Source organism: Aquarana catesbeiana, linkage group LG02, assembly GCF_042186555.1.
Source record: "Aquarana catesbeiana isolate 2022-GZ linkage group LG02, ASM4218655v1, whole genome shotgun sequence".
Lineage (NCBI taxonomy): Eukaryota > Metazoa > Chordata > Amphibia > Anura > Ranidae > Aquarana > Aquarana catesbeiana.
Window position 1 is genome coordinate 639,482,479 of NC_133325.1, and position 22,897 is coordinate 639,505,375.

General features: G+C 42.5%; 1 protein-coding gene across 2 annotated transcripts in view; it reads right to left on the reverse strand.

The window, feature by feature from the left end:
* Positions 1-22,897, reverse strand: part of POLA1 (DNA polymerase alpha 1, catalytic subunit) — a 717,861-nt gene that overhangs the window by 373,024 nt on the left and 321,940 nt on the right. For both annotated transcript variants that reach the window (XM_073616430.1, XM_073616431.1), the window contains exons 30-31: positions 22,397-22,529; positions 21,099-21,230 (exon numbers count right to left, since the gene is read on the reverse strand). In XM_073616430.1, coding sequence (XP_073472531.1) covers positions 21,099-21,230; positions 22,397-22,529 — 265 coding nt within the window. The remainder of the gene's footprint in view (positions 1-21,098; positions 21,231-22,396; positions 22,530-22,897) is intronic.

Genomic DNA, 22,897 nt, shown 5'->3' on the forward strand with positions numbered 1-22,897 from the left:
GAAAACCTTTGGTCTACCGGTGTCCATTCAACTGATGGAGTATAACCCAGTAGGTAATGAATATTAGCCTGTGTCCCATGATGTATGAAAAAGAAAGGGGCAGGTTGGAAGATATGAATCAGGTAGGAGTCTGAGAGTGAACTTCAAAGCCTGAATTCTCAATTTTGGAGCCTTTTTGCACATTTTTTGTTTTAGTCAATGGAAAGCTAGTTATTATGAGGAGGCAAGAAATTGCATGAAACACCATGCCTTTACACATACTCTTGTCTTACTCCCAGTGAAGGCAGCTTCGAAGAGAAATCTTTCAAAGGACATCAATTTTTGAAAACCTGCTCCAGCGCAACATTTCAGCCCAAGAAACCTGCACATTTATTTTCAGGAGCCTCACATGCTAACCATGTAGAGGCTTACAGCACAAGTTCTCAACACTCCACAAACAGGTGATCAGTTGTGAAGGGAAGTGGATCCCTTCACCTAGCCCTATTCTAGTCCTGTCCCTAAAGTTTCGCATCATGGCTAAGGCAGGTTGCAACACAAGGCCAGCTAAAGAAAAGAATCACCAAACATTTATGAATGTAATTCTTAATAAAGCACTGATGATCCATTTGTTTTGAGATGAGAAAGAGTCAGATCCATGGCAGGCATAGCCCCAAAAAAAAAAAAAAAAATCCTACTCTTGAGAACAGGCAATGAAGAGAGGATACGATCACAATGTATCTATCAGTAAGGACCAACTGAGGATTACTGCATGACTCGTGTGATTGGGAACAGTGGCAGGAAGGTGTTACCTCAAGTTGAGTGGCAGGAACAGGAGTGTGTGCAACAGAACACCAAGTCCTTTAGTGTTCATCCTTAAAAGCTCACTAAAGATAATTTTTATTTTTTTAAAATAACAAACATGTTATACTTGCCTCCACTGTGCAGCTCGTTTTGCACAGAGTGGCCCCGAACCTGGTCTTCTGGCGTCCCTCGGCGGCTGTCTCGGCTTCCCCCCCGCAAGGACCCAACACCTTCATGCGAGCTCCCTCGCATGGTGTTGAGTGCTTGCGGGCGCACTCCCGTGACACAGCCAGTGCCCATAGCCGCTCACTGTATCACTCGGCCCCGCCCCCGGCGGAACGCGTCATTGGATGTGATTGACAGCAGCGCGAGCCAATGGCTGCGCTGCTTTCAATCCATCCACTGTAACCAATCAACGGCCAGGGTGAGTGGCGAAGAGGATGTCGGGGGCGAGCGCGGGACTTTCGAGGGGTCAGGTAAGTAAAACGGGAGGGGGGGGCAGTATTGTCAGATGTTTTTTCACCTTAATGCATAGAATGCATTAAGGTGAAAAAACGTTTACCTTTACAACCCCTTTAAACCAACAGAGGCTGTGCGATGGCTCCAGAGCCTCAAAGCATTCCCTCGCCAACACAGTTCACGCAAGGCTGGAAAGCACCACAATGTTAAGCCTGGTGCCCGAAAGTCACATTACCGGCAAGCTGAGAATACAATACTGAGAATACAACAATTCTGATAGCTGCGTAAAGAGACTAACTAAATCAGCATGTAGGGAAATTCTGAATGAAAATTAAAACAAGGGTGAAAAAGGATACACTTTTCTCAGTAGAGCAGTATCAACCTAAATATTTTGCTCACGGCAGGCTGTGACAGAAGTTACAGCTGCCATTTCACAAAAGTTAAGATTCATTATTTTGACAAACTACATTACTCCACTGCTTCTGATAGGATCTGTATACCTGTGGCATAAATCCACACATTAACAATCCAACAAAGCTTTTCTGTATTTGGGTCTGACTGGGTTTTGTTGAACCCTTGGTTAATCAGAGAAGTAGCTGGTGGCCTGCAGGCATTAGGTGACAGAGTAGTTGAGATCGAGACAACAGAATGTCTTCTTGTCATGGAAGCCTAAAAAAATAGCTGTAATATGCCCACTCTTGTAAAATGTTACGCAACTGTAAAAAGTTACAACAGCAAGTGTCTGCATGCAGGCACCCACTGTGTCTTGTATGGCAATTCTGATTTCTCATAAATACGGTATAGAGCCAACTGTCTGCTTTTATGTGGTCAGAAGCTGTTCACGTTATTCGGGTGAGATGTTTCCTCAGCTACAAGGATGTGAGGCCCCCCTGCTGTTCTTCTCAATGGGCCTACAGTAAATAAGCCTGGTACTGGCTTTACATAAAGCACACTGCACATTAAACTTCATAACCTATTATAAACATAAACATGTGCATTATTAAGGAAACCAACAGTTTTGCCAACAGAAAGTAATCTTTAAAAAAAAAAAAAAAAAAAAGGGGGCAAATGCTTTACAATGGCTGCTAAAAATATAATCCATGTCAAAAGTGGTAGGAGAGCTGCTGTTAATACTGTAGCCTTCATAAATTATGCTTTGACAATTTTACAATAGATGATATCAAGACGACTCAAAAAAACTCACCTATACCAGATAAACACACTTTGAATCAAAACAGTCCAAATACCTGCCTCTTTTTATACCTGTTCAGTTTCCACCGTTTACCATGTTGCTAGCACAGCAATGGTGCCACATACTAACACTGTCATCAAATGAAACTATTGCTTTACCATACTGCATGAGCCAGCCTAGAATTCTCTTGTCTATGTCCTAAGTGGCCTAGGCTACACTGTACTTTCCAGTAGCATCTCGTCACAGCATCCACCATCAAGCTGACAGTTCCCTTTATTGCAACTAGTAATAGATGCAAGGATGAGCTCTGTACATTCCTTGAATTTAATATTGAAGAGAGTTCTGGTTTATTAGACCCTTAATGTGATCATTGCAACATGTTGAAGCCAATTGGGCACAGACTGTGCTGGATCAGCTTCCCTGGACTTGGACACATAGTGAGGGGAAGGCACTATACAGCTGCCTGAAACACTTGAACCAAAAAGCAGGCCATTGGGAGAGAAAAAGAATGTAAAACTCCAGCTGCTATATCGACAAGGATTTTGTTTAAATGCCAGGCTGTAATAGATAGAGGGACAGGGGATTATAACGGTGCTAGAGCACAATATATGAGAAAAATGCAAAAAAGATATAGAATTACAAATATTTTATTACACAATATTCAATACATAGAAAAAACAAAAAAATAGTTAGCAGCAAAAAGCATATATGGTACGTGTGACCCTAATGCAATAAGGTGGGCCAGATGGAGACTGCCTTCGAAGTAAGTGCTCAGTTTCCTACATGTTTCTCCAAAGCATTGGCTTCCTCAGGGAACAAGAGCTTATTGCAGTATAAAAGGATCTATGTGTAGAGATACAAAAAACATCATGTAAATAAACAGACATTGGGATATCAATTAATGTTGACCTTGCTAGATGTTTAAATGTTGTGGCTGGGCAATCTCACACAAGAGGGCAACCCTAAAATGATCCCAGGACCCTGAACATACCTGAACAGCAGACATCCTGGGGAGGCGTGGCAGGGGGCCCGCAGGCGGGGGGAGGACAGGCTGCACCATATATTATGCTTGCAGGGGGCACATAGAAAACCTGGCGATTGAATATATTGAAGGTTAAGGAGTAGTGGTAGTTATATGAGATTAGGAGTAATCTAAAACATTTAATTTTAGAGAAAAAATGAATAATTAAATATGCATAGGTTAAACAGGGCATAAAAGCCTCAAAAGAACTCACACTTTTTTTTAAAAACAAGTTGATTGATAGAGGGAAACGCCTGGAGATGAATTAGAAGGCAGTCGAGAACGACTAGTAGGAGTATTAGGTGGTAATCTGTATAAGAAAAAGTGAACCAGTTACCTTTGTAGAAATTGTTCGGCAACAGTCATGTGGATAGGGAGAATGACAGAAAGCTGCTTACCCAATGAACTATTGGCAAGACGTGTGACTGTCTTAGAACAATATTCGTATAACTTGCATAAAAGTAGGAAATTAGGCAATGATAAAAAGTGGAAAAGTCCTAGGAGAAAGTGGATAAGGGCTGAATTAAAAATTAAGAAAGTTTTTTGTTCAAGGATAGGGGGTAAGGGAGATGGCAAAAAACTCTTTCTTGATTTTTAATGTCCTACGCCGTCAGCTGGACATAGGAAACGCCTGTATCTGCTCTCCTTACACCAACAAGGTAATTATTAACGGCGATCTACCCTCTCAGCCATTCTCAAACACACTGCCCTCTCATGTTTAACTTTTCCCCTATCTTTCCCCCATCCCTTCTTAGGACCCACCAACTCTTTGCTACTGTTCAATCTCCTACCCCTATACAAACCTTGTGAATGCTGATCCGTGACATTCACATGCTTTACAAACAGCTTATTAGGTAAGAAGTTTCTTGCCATCTCCCTTACCCCTTACCCTTAAACAAAAAACTCTTTCTTGATTTTTAATTCAGCCCTTATCCACTTTCTCCTAGGACTTTTCCACTTTTTATCATTGCCTAATTTCCTACTTTTATGCAAGTTATGCGAATATTGTTCTAAGACAGTCACACATCTTGCCAATAGTTCATTGGGTAAGCAGCTTTCTGTCATTCTCCCTATCCACATGACTGTTGCCGAACAATTTCTACAAAGGTAACTGGTTCACTTTTTCTTATACAGATTACCACCTAATACTCCTACTAGTCGTTCTCGACTGCCTTCTAATTCATATCCAGGCGTTTCCCTCTATCAATCAACTTGTTTTTAAAAAAAAGTGTGAGTTCTTTTGAGGCTTTTATGCCCTATTTATCCTATGCATATTTAATTATTCTTTTTTTCTCTAAAATTAAATGTTTTAGACTACTCCTAATCTCATATAACTACCACTACTCCTTAACGTTCAATATATTAAATCGCCAGGTTTTCTATGTGCCCCCTGCAAGCATAATATACGGTGCAGCCTGTCCTCCCCCCGCCCGGGGGCCCCCTGCCGCGCCTCCCCAGGGTGTCTGCTGTTCAGGTATGTTCAGGGTCCTGGGATCATTTTAGGGTTGCCCTCTTGTGTGAGATTGCCCAGCCACAACATTTAAACATCTAGCAATGTCCACATTAATTGATATCCCAATGTCTTTGTTTATTTACATGATGTTTTTTGTATCTCTACGCATAGATCCTTTTATACTGCAATAAGCTCTTGTTCCCTGAGGAAGCCAATGCTTTGGAGAAACATGTAGGAAACTGAGCACTTACTTCGAAGGCCGTCTCCATCTGGCCCACCTTATTGCATTAGGGTCACACGTACCATATATGCTTTTTGCTGCTAACTATTTTATTGTTTTTTCTATGTATTGAATATTGTGTAATAAAATATTTGTAATTCTATATCTTTTTTGCATTTTTCTCATATATTGTGCTCTAGCACCGTTATAATCCCCTGTCCCTCTATCTATCTACTATTCAACTATTTTTTGGGATGAGGTGCTGTATCTAAACTAACCATCTAGCCACACCTGCATTTTTTCAACTATTTTGAGCTTCAATGCTTATTATTTCCTGGCTAAGATTGGTTTTTCTCTATTTATATAATCATTTCCCGCTACTGTTCTAGATTTACAAAATTATATTTTTTTACCATCTCAGTGCTATTAACCAACATATGTAATATACTGTTCTAACTGTATATCAGATTATTTTGCTTGCAGTTATCCCCATGTTCTTTTTCACTGTACGTATAGTACTATCAAAGGCCCCAACAACTGCTACCATGGCGGACTTCTGTGGAGAGGCCTGGGAAGGTCTTATGACCCGTATCCAGGCATCTCAAAATGCCTCCACTATAACTGACGCTGAACTGGACAGGGCATTTATGAGACTACAACGCCTTTTGGGAAAAAAAGGTCAGAATTTACTGGCACAAAACTTATTTTGAAAAATATGCTGAACACAGGATAGTTCCGTGGGCGTTGAGAATTCAGTTATTCCCCAATATTAAAAAAATAAATGATTCACTGAAGGCATCCTGGGAGGACAACCTCCAATCATGCTCTCTTAACATGCTCTCCATCTTGTGCAAAGAACATGATACAGAGCTGGAACAACTTGATGTTGCCATCAATCGTTGGTATTTAGATCATGCATCTGGTGTGTCTTCCTCTAGATACAGCAAGCGGGACAAGGCCCTGCGCGCACATCTGGAGGAATACACACTGACAACAATTAACGATAAGGAAGGAACATTTTTAAGAGATCTAGCAGCCCAAGAAAATGGGTATGCGTATAAATGGGATAACACCAAAGAAACCAAACCTAGAAGTAAGCCTTCTTCCTCCAATGCACCTACCTCCAACAACCATGAACCTAATACTTCATCTGCTTCCTTTTCTCCTAGCACCTCCACCGTGTATCACGATCTTACTGAGGAACAACTTGCCAAGAAAAGAAAAGGTGACCTATCGGCCACGTCCTCGGAATCACTCCTTCGCACTCTCGGACCCACTCCACTTTCTCACCCATCCACGGCCCACTCTAAGGCCACTCACGTCTCCACTCCTTTCACTAAAGCACAATCCAAGATGTCGTCCATACCGAAATCATCTATTACCAAGGCAACAATTTCCACCACATCGGCACCATCTCACTCCCAGATGCACACCAGGAGGGTAAGTGAACCCACTATTACTTCTATGTTCCCGGCTAACGCACAGTCCCTAGATCCAAAAATTGCACCCTTTTTTTAGTACAGAGCCAGGACTCTCTGCAGAGTCCAACCCCCAACTTACAAATTCCAACATCAGCGACCAACGAAGATCACCCACCTCTGATGTAATTAACTTATCATCCATCCCAATAAGCCCTGACCAAATCCGGGTACTACAACTCGGTCTCACTTTTTGCCCGTCCTACGACTTTGATAAATTTTCCCTTATCAAAGACATTCATCTTTTCGCACGAAAATTGCTATTTAAAGTTATTTACGACAAATCTTCTTCTCGTGCAATCCCTCCCGAACCAACTATTTCCTCTCAAGAGGTTCCCACCCTGAGTTACAAGCCTTAGAGGAGCTGATGTCATTATGGGAGGAGGGTGAGACTGACGGTGACGATCTCTCGGACATTTCCGATTCGGGTATCGTTGCCCTTGGTGTCTCTTCCCCCCCCCCCCCAACCTCTTTCAAGCCTAAATCCCGTAATTTTCCTAACCTATCCACAAACCCCAACATTTGGGCTTTTGTGCAACAGGTCACCAAAGCTATTGAAGGGTTTAATTCCACCTCTTCCTCTCCATCTAACCTATCCCCCGCTCTGACCAAAGCTATAAAATCTCTTCAGAATCATCCCGAACTAGTCATTAAGCCAGCCGACAAGGGTGGCAATGTGGTGGTGATGGATGTGCCCTTCTATGAACAAATGTGTCTTGACATTTTAAACAACCGTGACTGGTATAGACCTATATCTAAGTCACTCATTGACCACTATACTTCAGAATATCACCAGCTGATTTTTTCAGCATACCAAAAGGGCACGATTGACTCTAATACATGGAACTTTCTCAACGTTAGAGAACCAAAAACCCCCACTTTTTATTCCCTACCCAAACTGCATAAGTCTCTAATCCATCCACCAGGCCGCCCTATCGTTTCTGGACGGCAATGTCTCACTGAACATGCAAGCGCTTTAGTCGATAAATATTTGGCACCTCATGTCACCGCCCTGCCTTCTTATATAAAAGACACTATCCACCTTCTCCGTATCCTAGATGGCAAATCCCTACCACAAAACACCTGTCTGGTAGCCCTAGACGTCGAGAGTCTATATAACATTATCCCACATGAGAGAGGCACTTTGGTAATTAAGAAACTACTTCGAGAGAGAGGCTCCAAATACGACGCTTACGGAGATTTCGTTCTTCAATTACTCAAATTTATACTGACACGCAACTATTTCATGTTCGGCTCCTCCAGGTACAGGGCGTGGCTATGGGGACTAAATGTGCCCCTGCCTACGCCAACCTGTACCTGGGGGGGGTGGGAGAGAGAATTGTTTGATATGGCCAATTCTTTTCCCCTTCTATCCAAGGTAACATCTTGGTTCAGGTATATAGATGATATACTACTGTTTTGGTCAGGTACCAAGGATGAATTAATGCTCTTCGTCGAGCACTTAAGTCAGAACTCCTTCAATCTCAAATTTACCATGGAACGCAGCCAGTCGCAGATCCATTTCCTGGACCTTCAGATTAGCCTGCAGTGCCCACCCCAAGCCTCTCCTCAAAAGCATTCCTTTCAGTCAATATCTCAGACTCAAAAGAAACGGCACCCTCGAGGTAGAATTCCTCCAAGCAGCACAAGAACTCTACAGTAGACTTCTAGATAGAGGTTATAGCCATTCTCTTTTGAAAAAAGCCTTCAATAAGGCCAAAAAACTCAATAGAAAGGACTTAGCCTTCTCTGACACGTCTTCAGACACCAAACAACCTGTACGACTAATTATCCAATACTCTAAACAACACACTCAAATTAGACACATTCTTAATCAGTTTTGGCCCTTACTAACGGCGGACCCTACAATCTCAAAGTATGTCAAAGCCCATCCCGACATCACCTATCGTCGATCCCCCTCACTTCGAGACCAACTAATCAAATGCCATCATTCAATCGACACTTCATATGCACCCACTGGGACTGGTACATACCAGTGCGGTAAATGTGATGTTTGTGCCTTTGTAACCAATTCTAGGGAACTGATTTTGCCCAATGGATTAACTCACGGTATCAGAGTCACTTGCGCTACCGTGGGAGTCGTATACTTGGCCCAATGCCGATGTGGATCGTATTACATCAGAAAAACCAAGCGTCCCTTCCAGGTTCGCATCCGAGACCACATCAAACCTCTTTACAAGAACACCACCACCACAGCCATCAACCGGCACATTGCCACCCAACATAACTTCGATCCCTACGTCATTCAATTCTCCGCACTCGAGCATGTCCCTATGCATGCTAGAGGTGGGAGTATAGATAACAGACTATTACAGTTGGAAACTAAATGGATCCATACCTTACAGGCTACACAATTCCCTGGGCTCAATGAACACAAGTTTTAAACCCTTCCTGTGAGTCATGATACCCATTAGCCCATTAAATCTTACATTTTATCTATGCATCCTATTGACATACGTTCCCTTTCCACTCACGTCAAGCATAGTATCTTTTTCTATTTCTATTTTTATTTTCCTCTATTCTTCTTTTCTTCTTTCTATGTGCTTTTTTTCCCTTTCCCTCTCCCCCCTTACCTTTCTGCCATGGAATGTTGTGTTCTTTTTGTATAGCCCTAGACACTTCACTATAGAACAACTGCGATTTATTGTAATGTCTTTGTTAATGATCATTTTTGTATACTTAATTGATGATACTGTCCAATAGTTACTTCTTTATTTTGTTGTGTTTGTCCAGATGGTCATATCACATCCAGATCTTCAGAACAATTTTTGTTTGACTCGCTTCTCAATTTGTATCTAACCAGGACCCTGTGGTTCTCTATGTATATTATGGTCTATGTGGCTGGGCAATGCGGGTTGATGCGCAGGGATGTCCTTTCCGCCCCCAAAGACCCTTGGGAATGGTGGACTGTTTGGGGATACATCCCCTCACCTTGCGCCTCCGCCCGCATCCTATATCTCAACACCGGGGGGTCCCATCCCCGGACTCTGCGCACTGTCTGTTCTCCTTTCATCCCTCGGGGGGGAGTGGACTCAGCCCTCTGCTGGGATGGGCGGGGCTAGCGCTGTCGTTGCTTGTACGGATGCCCGGGGCAGTACAATCTCTGTCTGCCCCAGGTGCCTGCGCATCGCTCGCACTGCCCGCCCTCTGCTCCTCCATCAGCGGATGGGATGTGATGACGCCGCTGGACCTTCGGCTTCGCGGCGCCTTCGCTCTCCCATTGGCCACATGGGGGCCGCATAGTCTGAGCATGCGCGCGGTGCATGCCGGACCTTGTAGGCTCCGGAATGCTGTCCCGTGCGCATGCGCAGATGCCTCCCTATTGCGTCCGCACACCTGATCACTATTTGATCAGGTGTGGGGGGGATATAAGTAGCCAGCCTGTCCTACGCCGTCAGCTGGACATAGGAAACGCCTGTATCTACTCTCCTTACACCAACAAGGTAATTATTATCGACGATCTACCCTCTCAGCCATTCTCAAACACACTGCCCTCTCATGTTTAACTTTTCCCCTATCTTTCCCCCATCCCTTCTTAGGACCCACCAACTCTTTGCTACTGTTCAATCTCCTACCCCTATACAAACCTTGTGAATGCTGATCCGTGACATTCACATGCTTTACAAACAGCTTATTAGGTAAGAAGTTTCTTGCCATCTCCCTTACCCTTAAACAAAAAACTCTTTCTTGATTTTTAATTCAGCCCTTATCCACTTTCTCCTAGGACTTTTCCACTTTTTATCATTGCCTAAATTCCTACTTTTATGCAAGTTATGCGAATATTGTTCTAAGACAGTCACACGTCTTGCCAATAGTTCATTGGGTAAGCAGCTGTCATTCTCCCTATCCACATGACTGTTGCCGAACAATTTCTACAAAGGTAACTGGTTCACTTTTTCTTATACAGATTACCACCTAATACTCCTACTAGTCGTTCTCGACTGCCTTCTAATTCATCTCCAGGCATTTCCCTCTATCAATCAACTTGTTTTTTTAAAAAAAGTGAGAGTTCTTTTGAGGCTTTTATGCCCTATTTAACCTATGCATATTTAATTATTCTTTTTTCTCTAAAATTAAATGTTTTAGACTACTCCTAATCTCATATAACTACCACTACTCCTTAACCTTCAATATATTCAATCGCCAGGTTTTCTATGTGCCCCCTGCAAGCATAATATACGGTCCAGCCTGTCCTCCCCCCGCCCGGGGGCCCCCTGCCGCGCCTCCCCAGGGTGTCTGCTGTTCAGGTATGTTCAGGGTCCTGGGATCATTTTAGGGTTGCCCTCTTGTGTGAGATTGCCCAGCCACAACATTTAAACATCTAGCAATGTCCACATTAATTGATATCCCAATGTCTTTGTTTATTTACATGATGTTTTTTGTATCTCTACGCATAGATCCTTTTATGCTGCAATAAGCTCTTGTTCCCTGAGGAAGCCAATGCTTTGGCGAAACATGTAGGAAACTGAGCACTTACTTCGAAGGCCGTCTCCATCTGGCCCACCTTATTGCATTAGGGTCACACGTACCATATATGCTTTTTGCTGCTATTTTATTGTTTTTTCTATGTATTGAATATTGTGTAATAAAATATTTGTAATTCTATATCTTTTTTGCATTTTTCTCATATATTGTGCTCTAGCACCGTTATAATCCCCTGTCCCTCTATCTACTATTCAACTATTTCTTGGGATGAGGTGCTGTATCTAAACTAACCATCTAGCCACACCTGCATTTGCCAGGCTGTAATAGTTATGACGGTGGCAGCAAAAGGGATAAGCCAAATTTTAGCTAATTATAAATAGTTAAAATACATAAACAAATACAGTATTTGCAATGGCATGGTGTTGCAGGCACCTGTATAAAGCAGCATAACAAGGTCTGTAACTTTACTTCTACACTGCCATTAAAGAAAACCTGTAGACAAATACCAGGGCTGCTAGGGCTGACCTTTATTTGAATATGCTAGTTGCACAACTGTCCCATTGGTGTCAATACTCAGAGTCCCTGACCCATAAAGCATGCTGATCAGAAAAGCCAGAGTAAAGTCAAAACTCCTTATTAATATACGTACTTTAGGTCAGTGCCTCAGAGTATTTTTTTTTTTTTTGCTAAATTACAAACGTTTTTATTGGAAGAGCAAGATACGAGTTATGATATGAATGCATAAAGTACATGAAATGATAGAACATACAATTATGCCATATAAAATAGAATTAGGAATAGAGAATCTATTCACCTTGTAAAAGTTGATGTGAATCATAATGGAAAAAACAATAACGTAGGGAATAGAAAAAAGAGCAAACATGAGTTTAAGAGTTCAGGCAGCGAAACTAGTGCAAATCCACTACATCAACATTTAATACTTTCCACCCAAAATTGGAACTTCCGCTTTAAGGGAAAGTGACCCCCTGACATGCCACATTTGGCATGTCATTTTTTGTGTGTGTGTGTGCGTGGGGGGGGGTGTGGTAGGGGTGGAGCAGAAACCCTCTAAACCCCCTATTTAAAGGGTTCCAGCGGCGCCGGAAGCAAGTTCACCTCTCCCCCCCTCCCTCTCAGCAATCATCTGGTACACGTCACAGGACAGGTCCCAGATTGCCTGGCCAGTCACAGCACGGCTCGCGCGTGCGCAGTACGTGCCCGGCTGTGAAGGCACAGCCGGGCGCCCACAGTGACAATGGACAGGTAAGTGTCCGACTATTAAAGTCAGCAGCTGCAGTATTTGTAGCTGCTGACTTAATTTTTTTTTTTTTAAGTGGAACTCCGCTTTAAATGGTTTACCAAAAAGGGGTGTCCTAGTGCTCCCATTCCCTGTCAAAGAGATGCATCGTATCACACAGGGGATGGTGAATTCGTTCTGACAATTTGATCATCTCCATTTTGGCTAACACTTGTGACCAGGATATGGAGGAGGAACGCCAATTTAGGGCCGTCATCCAATGAATGGCTGCAAAGAGTTTGAATTAATCTGACAAGGAACGGGAACATCTGGAATGGAAATGACAAAAAGGACATCTGCACTATCAATGAGATAAGGTGGCCTGCTATAGAATATGCCCTCCTGGCTGCTTGTTGCCAAATAGGCTTGAGGGGTTTACAACTCCAAAAAATATGGATAAAAGAGCCTACGTCTGGGCAGCCACGAAAGCATTGGGGAGAAACTGCAGGATCAATGATGTGGAGTTTGGCAGATGTCAAGTACCATCTGGTGTGAAGTTTGATTGTGGTCTCACGGGTAGATAATGACTTTGCGTTTTTGTACATATTCTCCAGCATCTCTTCCCACTAAGGGAAGATCAGCCTCCTCTACCCAGTTGGACATTGGTTTAGTTTTCTGTGCAAGAAAAGCCTTGTTAAGGAAACTATAGATACGTAAGATTATACCCTTGTCTCTTGACGTATATTTACATATATATTCAAATTGAGTGCTATGCAAGAGGGACGTTAATGTACCTCTGCTATGATAGAAATGTCCAATCTGTCTCTTGTCTCTCAGAGGAGGGCAAATCATGCTCTGCTTGGAGTTGGGAGAAGGTTTTAAAGTGTGTACCAGATTTAAGAGATCTAAATGTAGTTAAGCCACTGGAGCTCCAACTAAGGATGCCATCTCTGTGCTGGAAGTCTGGGGGAAAGTTGGGGTCATCTATAAAAGAATATAGAGGTGTGAGTGGGGAGGCCAATTTAAATCTACTGTTGTATAGAGACCAAAGATAGAGATTTTTATATAATTTTTACTATTGAGAGGAGCTATATTACTTGGTCGTATGGATCTGGACCATAATAGGCCAGAAAGATGGTACGGATATACTGTGTGCATTTTGAATGCTAGCCATGGGATGTCCGACATAGGAGCATGCCACAGAGCGGTTTGAGTAAGTCTGGCTGCCAAATATTAACGCCATAAATCCGGGAGGCCTAGACCTCCCAGAGATTGGGGTCCTTTACAACAGGGACTTAATAAATGTTTTTTTTAAGAGTGCCAAATAAATTTGTTGATGTCTCTCTGGAGAGATAAGATTTAGAAACAAATGGGCAGGGTCCTAAAAGTGAAAAGTATTTTGGGTAAGATCGCCATCTTTATGGCTGTAACTCTGCCTGGAAATGAAATGTGATAAGTAACCCAAGTTTTTAAAAGAGATCTAATGTGAGTGACTATTGGGTGATAATTAAGGTGGAAGAGATCCTGGAATATTGGGGTGAGTTGTATGCTTAAGTAACGAAAGGTTTGGGAGCACCACGTAAAAGCAAAAATGTTGCTGTAAAGTGGTTGCCAGATCATTTGGTATGTTGATAGGCATAGCTGTACATTTAGCCAGGTTTATTCCCAGAACAGATACGGTCTGGAAAGACTCCAACGGGGACGTTAAGTACGATAGCGCAATTAAAGGGTTAGTTACGAACAGGAGGACATCATCCATGTAAAGACTACGTTTGAATTCCTCAGGTCCCTTAAAATAACCTTTGATATTGACGTTATTAAATATGGCTCTAAACAGGGGGTTCTATCGCCAGCACAAAAAGGAGAGGGGATAAAGAACATCCCTGCCTCGTACCTCTTAGGAGTGGGAAAAATTGGGAATTATTGCCAGGTAATTTAACGTGGGTTTGGGGGGCTTGATATAGCGCATGAAACCCCTGGAGGAAAGCTCCTGCTATATCAAATTTAGGTAGTAAGTAATCTCAGTACAACCAGCTAACCCTGTTGAATGCCTTGCGAATATGTAGGCTGATGAGAAGAACCTGATTGTAGTGTAAATTGTCATCTTGGATAATGTTGGTTACTAAGTATATTAACAGTTATTTGTCTACCCGGTATAAAACCGGTTTGATCTGGGGAGACCAATCTGTCAGCAACCTTCCAAAAATGTTCAAATTATTATTAATAACCGGTATAGGACGGAAGTTTTGGATGGAGGGTGTGATCTTTGTGGGGTTTTGGAATGAGGGACAGATTAGCCAAAAGCATTTCTGATGGAAAATTATTGCCTTTCAAGACATGGTTGTAAAGGGTGGCCAGTTTTGGGGTCAGTGTAGATGAGAATTTTTATAGTATGAGATAGTGTAGCCGTCTGGGCCTGTGGACGATTTGAGGGACCTGCAATTTCTGTTGCAGTGCATGGGGCATTTAGGTTTTTTTTAATTGCTAGTCAAAGCGGGTAGGGCCAATTCCGTGAAACAGTCCATACAGGTTGGGTTAGGGGTCATATCAGTTCTGAGAATAACGTTTGGTAGTATGCAACACAAAATGTCATTTTGGTGAGAAACCAGGATACCAGTGGAGTTTCGCAATTTATAGTGTGGTTGAGCTTTCTAGCGAACGTAGTAGAAGCAGTTACTAAAAAGTAGGTGGTTTGCCTTAGACCAACGTAAAGCTTTTTCAATGTCTTCAGATAATTTTAGGTCTAGCGCACTTTTTTTTAGAATTAATCTGTTCAAGGAGTTCAGTGGTGCAATATTGATTATATCGGTTATACAGGCGATCAAGTGTCTTTGTAAAGAGAGCGTAGATCCGCCAATTTGGCTCTATGCTTGTTTGACGCTAAATTAATGAAATGGCCATGCATAACACAGAACATATAGTCCAAGCGGGCGTAGCTATCATGTGGGTTAGATTAAAAGGTGTACAACCTGGAGCCCACATTATGCGCCCACCAGGCATCTATGAGTTGCAATGAGTTTAGGGAACTACCGATTTAGGAAAAGCTTTGGAGGATGGGGTAACTCTGCTTCTAGCCAAGGTTGGATGTGCCGTAAGATTGAAATCGCGCCCCCCCCCCCCCCCCACTATCAGATGCAGGGAGAAATCGATTCAAGGTACCAAAAAAAAAAAGCCTAAAAAAAATGAAGCTTGGGCCTAATTAGGGGCATACACAGAGGCTATGGTAGTGGCACGGCCCTGTATGGTGCCCTGGAGAATAATAAATCGGCTGGCAGGATCTTTATACACATGGAGAATGTCAAACATCAATGAGTTACATATGAAGATGGCTACCCCACGGGACTTGGCCGTATGAGTCATACAATAAAATAGTTTGAAGGCTTTATCAAAATATTGAGGGTAATTGGAGATAGAAAAATTAGTCTCAGACTTTTATAGTTGCGAAATGCCTTTTTGCGCTTTTGGGGAAGGTTAAAGCCCTGTACATTATAGGTTATTATTTTAAGTACCATTAGGAACTATTAGAACAGGGAGATAGGTGATAGTGGATGCAATGATGTTTAACACATGCGCCAGAGCATCCTCATGAAGCAGCCAAGCTCTCATAGCTATATCTATGCAATAATTGCAAATACCAGATAACCTTAGAGGCTCTCTTGAATTGCATAAAGTGTAGTAGAACTATAGTGCCAAGTCTTCCATAACCAAAAAAACATTAGAAAATTGAAACAAAATAAACAAAACTTCGATCAAAAACCACCACCGAGCTAGGGGGTCAGGGGGAAAAACCTTAACTGACCAAATTAGAACATTTTTCGGACTAAAATGTCCAATACTCACAATAGGAGCCAAGGTAGTCCATGATGGGGAACAGGGCAGTCTACCAGAACACACTGCAATGAACATCACCCCGGACCAGGTCCAAAAGCAAGAAGGGGGGGGGGATGACTGTCGAGGCGGGGTGACATTGTGCCTGAATGTGAGAATCCTAGTGAGACATTATTTTAATGCTGAAATGTCATCCGAGCCAAAATACGTGTCGGGCAAATAAGCGGTAAGCCCCAGGGGTCGTGAAACAGGAAAAGTTCCAATAGACCAACGGTATTTGTCAACCGACAGCATTGTGAGTCCTCCGAAGGATCCTGTGCGACTTGAATATAGTCCTCCTGAACATATACTTGGCAGAGCAACCTTCGTATAGGTGAATAAACATGTTGGAGTTTTAAAAATGAGATGTCCATGTGGCAAACCACGGAAATAATTTATTAGGCAGGTAGGTCCCTAAATGTTTGGAGTCATCATCTTTGATCCCAGCAGGGGGAAGGTGTAGCCCAGATTGGGTTAGGTCGTGGAGTAGAGGGATAGCGGAAAGCAGCATCCTTGCTTTCTGCCACATTATACACTGTATATGTAGTGCCGCTGAGAGGTACAGTGAGTCTAAAGGGGAATCCCCAGCCATAGCGTATATGCATATAACAAGTGTTTGGCGCAAAGGTTAAAAGCAATAATCCACATAAATGATGAACTGGAACAAGGGATAAGAAAAGATAATAATAGTCCATGATGGTGTGCATAAACTCGATGAGGTATAAAACCCACATTCACGACGGCCTTCCAATGGGAATGGGAACCATATTCCCAAAAATCACCGTAAGAAACAAAGAAAGGAGGCACCTCTGGGTGCAGACTTAAAAACAATTTTAATAAAAAGAGCAGCAACAGAGATTGCACTCACATTTGTGTTGAGTTAAAAAGGCATATGAGAGTCCCAAATGTAACTGGAGGAGTCCGCAAGGTCGATCATCCCTGCCATGGATGTGTAATCAGACTGGTCTTTCAGATGTACGGTGTCCACCGGCCGGCAATGATGGAGGAATACCAGAATGAGGCTTGGAAGGCAAACAGCAATCCAGGCGAGGGGCTTGACAAAGGAGTGCAGTCGTCATGCCATTCACAGCTTGCTGACTCAGGAAACGCGTCACATGTGTGTGATGTCATCGCCCCTCGCCTGGATTGCTGTTTGCCTTCCAAGCCTCATTTCTTGGTTTCTTACATAGCGTATATGGGCTGGAGTACTGAGGTGACTTCCTTCATTTTACGTCTGCGATCAAGGGCAGCCTGGGAGATATTGGGAAAGATTTGTATCCTGACACCATCCAACTCAATGTGATTGAGTAGGATATGGAATAGCTTGACTGTTTCTGACACAAGATCTCTGATAGTCTCAGGGATACCTCTCAGCCGAAGATTATTTCTGCAATCTAAATCTTCTACTTGGGATTGCATAAACGTGTAATTTTCGGCCAGAGATTCAAAATCTTTACGGAAATCAGCATGTGCAAGGACCAATTCATCATGCTTGGTTTCTAGCAGGTCAGTGCGGGTGCCCAAAGCTGCGATTTTCTGTGTCAGTGTGCTGGTAGTCTTATGCAGCTTTGTCTGGAACTTCTCTGCTAACTTCTCATAAATGGCTAACAAGCTGTCTTCCAGAGCAGCCTTTGTCAGCTGTGGGGGGTACTCACAGTTCTCCCGCTGCTGAACTGAGGCTGTAGGAGGTGAAGCTGGAAACTCGGAGCCTCGCTGGGCCTGGGCACCATCTTTGGTCATGCTGGCTTGCTCTTTAGCTCGCAGGACATACGTTGTTAGAGACCGTTGTGGCTTACGAGGTTTGTGGCTTACTAGGTGCGACACGCACCTAGTAGTCCCACAGAGGTGTGCGGTGTTTTGGGCTAGAAATATAGTTTTAAAATGGCCCTGTGGGAGTCCTTTCAGTCTCTTCATCCGCCGTAGCTCTCACAGGAAGCGTCCGTCTCTCAGTGCATTGCGCATGCGCCCCAAAGGCAGAATTAGCAGTGATGGCCTCCATGGTTCGTACACCACTGGTTTAAAGTTTACATTTTACATAAACTGGACCATGCAGCCAAGGGACTTCAGTAGTTTAAAGTAGATTATTTTGCTTGTAAAAATATTGTTTAATATAAATGCCATACCTGTCATTCACGAAGCCTGGCCGACATACCTCAATGTTTATATTTCTACTGACTCATTTCCAGGACAGGGCACACATTAGGCACTCACCCCCAGCAATGCTGTAGCAAACATGCTTCCTGATGAAAAAGCCACATTTGCAGAGTGTATTATCTTACTTCCCCCTATCCCAGCAATGGCTGAGCTCAGCGTTTCTGAGATAGGATATGGCATTTGCGGTTAATTTTTGGGTTTTTTTTTTTTTTTTTTTACAAATGACAGTGCATTTTAAACTGTTGGGGCTACTTCTCTGGGTCAGTCGATGTAAAAAGGTGAACTTCGCCTTTAAGCAATGCATCTTCTAAACCAACTTGCCCCCAAGCCTGTAACTGGAAACTGGCAGCAAACTGATGAGGTCATCACTCAAGCTTTTAAGCATGTACAGTGAATAATGTGCAAGTGAAATTATCTTAAGAGTTGGGATGCTGCCCTCTCTGCCTCCCAGTGTGAATGTTACTGTAAGGGACATTTTAAGAGTTCGAATAATGAGAAAGATTCAGAGATTTAAATCTGCTCTATGCAAAATGCATTTAATGTTTTTGATAAACAAACAACTGGATTAAAAACTGTAATCCAGCTGTAATTTCTTACACCTGTCTGGAGTTCAGCACTAAGCTACATTTATTTTACACAGACACTCAGTGCACAAAGCACCTTTGTGTCAATGTTTTAGTTGAGGTCGGGACTGTGCTGCTGTTGCTCACGCTGCCACTGAACAGAATTTCCAACACAACCAGAACTTTGCATTAAGAATTCACATCAGCACTATGCCCAAAAATATTGAAACGTACTGAGAACTGTCAAGCTAAGTACACCCTTCTTTGTCTAGTATTTACAGTAGTTGGAGCATAGCAGACTCTTAAACATCTGCCTCTGAGTTTATGAGATAGTTTAAATGTCATACCTCTAGAATCAACAGGAAAACAAGACAAAAAGGAAGTCATGAATGAGGATTTTATAGAATACATTCTTAATTTGGTAAAAAAAAATACACACTGAGATGAATTTTCAAACGGTTGATTTATACATACAGCATCTCATGAAAGCGAGTACACCCCTCACATTTTTGTAAATATTTTATTATATCTTTTCATGTGACAACACTTAAGAAATGACACTTTGCTACAATGTAAAGTAGTGAGTGTACAGCTTGTATAAAAGTGTAAAATTTGCTGTCCCCTCAAAATAACTCAACCCACAGCCATCAATGTCTAATCCACTGGCAACAAAAGTGAGCACACCCTTAAGTGAAAATGTCCAAATTGGGCCCAAAGTGTCAATATTTTGTGTGGCCACCATTATTTTCTAGCACTGCCTTAACCCTCTTGGACATGGAGTTCATCAGAGCTTCACAGCTTGCCACTGGAGTCCTCTTCCACTCCTCCATAACGAAATCACAGAGCTGGTGGATGTTAGTAACCTTGAGCTACTCCACCTTCCATTTGAGGATGCCCCACAGATGCTCAATAGGGTTTAGGTCTGGAGACATGCTTGGCCAATCCAACACCTTTACTCTCAGCTTCTTTAGCAAGACGGTGATAGTCTTGGCGGTGTGTTTGGGGTGGTTATGTTGGAATACTGCCCTGCGGCCAAGTCTCCGAAGGGAGGGGGATCATGCTCTGCTTCAGTAGGTCACAGTACATATTGGCATTCATGGTTCCCTCAATGAACTGTAGCTTCCCAGTGCTGGCAGCACTCATGCTACCCCAGACCATGACACTCCCACCACTATGCTTGACTGTTGGCAAGACACTTGTCATCGTACTCCTCACCTGGTTGCCGCCACACGCTTGATACCATCTGAACCAAATAAGTTTACCTTGGCCTCACCAGACCACAGGACATGGTTCCAGTAATCCATGTCCTTAGTCTGCTTTTTAGTAAGCTGTTTGCAGTCTTTCTTGTGCATCATCTTTAGAAGAGGCTTCCTTCTGGGACGACAGCCATGCATACCAATTCGATGCAGTGTGCGGCGTACGGTCTTGAGCACTGATCGGCTGACCCCCCACCCCTTCAACCTCTGAAGCAATGCTGGCAGCACTCATATGTCTATTTCCCAAAGATAACCTCTGGATAGGACACTGAGCACATGCACTCAACTCCTTTGGTCAACCATGGCAAGGTCTGTTCTGAGTGGAACCTGTCCTGTTAACCACTGTATGGTCTTGGCCACCATGCTGCAGCTCAGTTTCAGGGTCTTGGCAATCTTCCTATAGCCTAGGCCATCTTTATGTAGAGCAACAATTCCTTGTTTCAGATCCTCGAAGTTCTTTGCCACAAGGTGCCATGTTGAACCTCCAGTGACCAGTATGAGTATGAGAGCAATAAAACACCATATTTAACACACCTGCTCCCCATTCACACCTGAGACCTGAGTAACAATAACGAGTCACATGACACCGGGGGGGGGGGGGATGGCTAATTGGGCACAATTTGGACAATTTTCACTTAGGGGTGTACTCACTTTTGTTGCCAGCGGTTTAGACATTAATGGCTGTGTGTCGAGTTATTTTGAGGGGACAGCAAATTTACACTGTTATACAAGCTGTACACTCACTACATCGTATCAAACTTATTTCTTCAGTGTTGTCACTTGAAAAGATATAACAAAACATATTTACAAAGATGTGAGGGGTGTAGTCATTTTTGTGAGATACTGTACATATCCAGACTAAAATGGCACTGCTGTGCACAAGACATCTGATTAGCTAAGAAAAAAAGTGTGTAGAATTGTTAAATTACTTTGGCTACCAACAAAAAGAAAAGGCAAACACAAATAAATTACCTGACATATCACATATGAGATGGTATCACCAGCCTTAACTTTTCTTCCACCTTGAGAATTTACCCATAAAGCAACATGTACATGTGGCAAGCTTTTTTTGTCAGGGTAGTCCTGTGGATCTTTTGTTAATGCCTGAAAGATCAAATTGTAAACTATTAACAGAAAACAACTAAATAACCCTGTTGCAGCACAACTCTGCACAAACAGAGCCTTCTAGTTAATCAGTGAAAGCAGAAAAACATCTAAGAATCGTGCAGCTGACTTACTCTCTAAGAAGGGCCACAAAACCTAAAATGTTGAAATTCTTCTGAATTTAGAACTTCTAAAAATAACTTTTAGTTCAAGTATAGAATCAAATTCCTTCTCTATCTATGCTACCAACTGGGTCAGCCTGACTTCACTGACAATTCTACCAATAATGGAGACATCAAGAAAACATGAGACTGTTATCTGCATTGGAACTCTTGAGCAACAGATCTATTTTAACTCAAATACTTGTTTCTTATTCTGCATTTTCTTGAAATTCCAATAAAAACCATTGATAAAAAAAAAAAAAAAAAAAAAAAAAAAAGAAACCATCAGAAAAAGACTTACGAACGAGTTAGAGAAATTAATTCCACTCCTCAAGAGTCAGTGTGTGGAAAGCAGCACTTCTGATGGTTCAAAAGCATTCATAACCAAGATTTTCAAAATTATTTGAAAATCTCTTTGCTGTTGATCGCTTATTGCTGTAAGTTAAGTCATAAGAAACATTCCCCATGCATGTGCTGCATGATCAACACGCTGAAAAAGAAAAACAGGCTGGAAGTTCGTCATGCAGGGTCCTTGAGGACAGGTAGAAGTCTTACTGCATAAAACGCCAAACAGAAGCTGCACTCCTTGCACCCCACTTTGCAAATTGTAATAACGGGCGGCCAAAAGGAATGCCATGGAAAACACAGTGCTAACCAGACGCTAAGGTGCAAGGTCACCAGCAGCAAAGGAGTGCTGACAACTTTGCATGCAGAATTCTTATTGCCACTCCTTCTCTGTGAGACATTTGTGTTTGTGGCCAGCATGACAAAAAAAAAAAAAAAAGTTTAAAAAGTCCTGAATTAAAATTACACAAACTCCAGAGCAGAACATATGGATAAAGTCTTGACAAAGTGAGGCGGAATTATTATTCTATATATAGCAAGTGTAAAAAATGACGTAAAATCTCTCAAAGCAGGGGCACACATTAAAAAACATTACAGAATGACATCAAATCTGGAAAAAGATGGGAAAGTGAGTACAGGGAACCTCCCTCAAAACTTTACCTTATTAATTTCATACTGGCTGACAGGTACATCACCATTAACCACATTCTCTCCAATCTCCATGAGCTTTTTCTGAATATGTTCAACTATGGTATCACGAGGTTGGTCCGACAGGAGTTGACTGATCACGTAACTGGAAAAAAAAAAAAAAAAAAAGAGACAAGGAATGACAGGCTGAAAGAGATAACCCCAGAAAGATATGGCAAGCATCTCTTACAAAGTCCGGAGTAACGAATGATACTGTCCGTTCTCTTACCACATTAGGAAATAACAGTCACTGGGAACATAGCGAGCATCAGAAACCAAAGAAACCTTTAAAATATCACCTGTAGTGGCTGATATTGTTTTCTTATTTAACAGAGGTGGCTATAATACTCAAACACAGAGTCGCAGACAAACGCCACACACAAAGACAGGATGGAATCTTCCATTACAGGAGGAGGCGGCATTGGGGGTCATCAAGGACCTCAAAAAGGGGTCAGCCCCGGGACCGGACGGTCT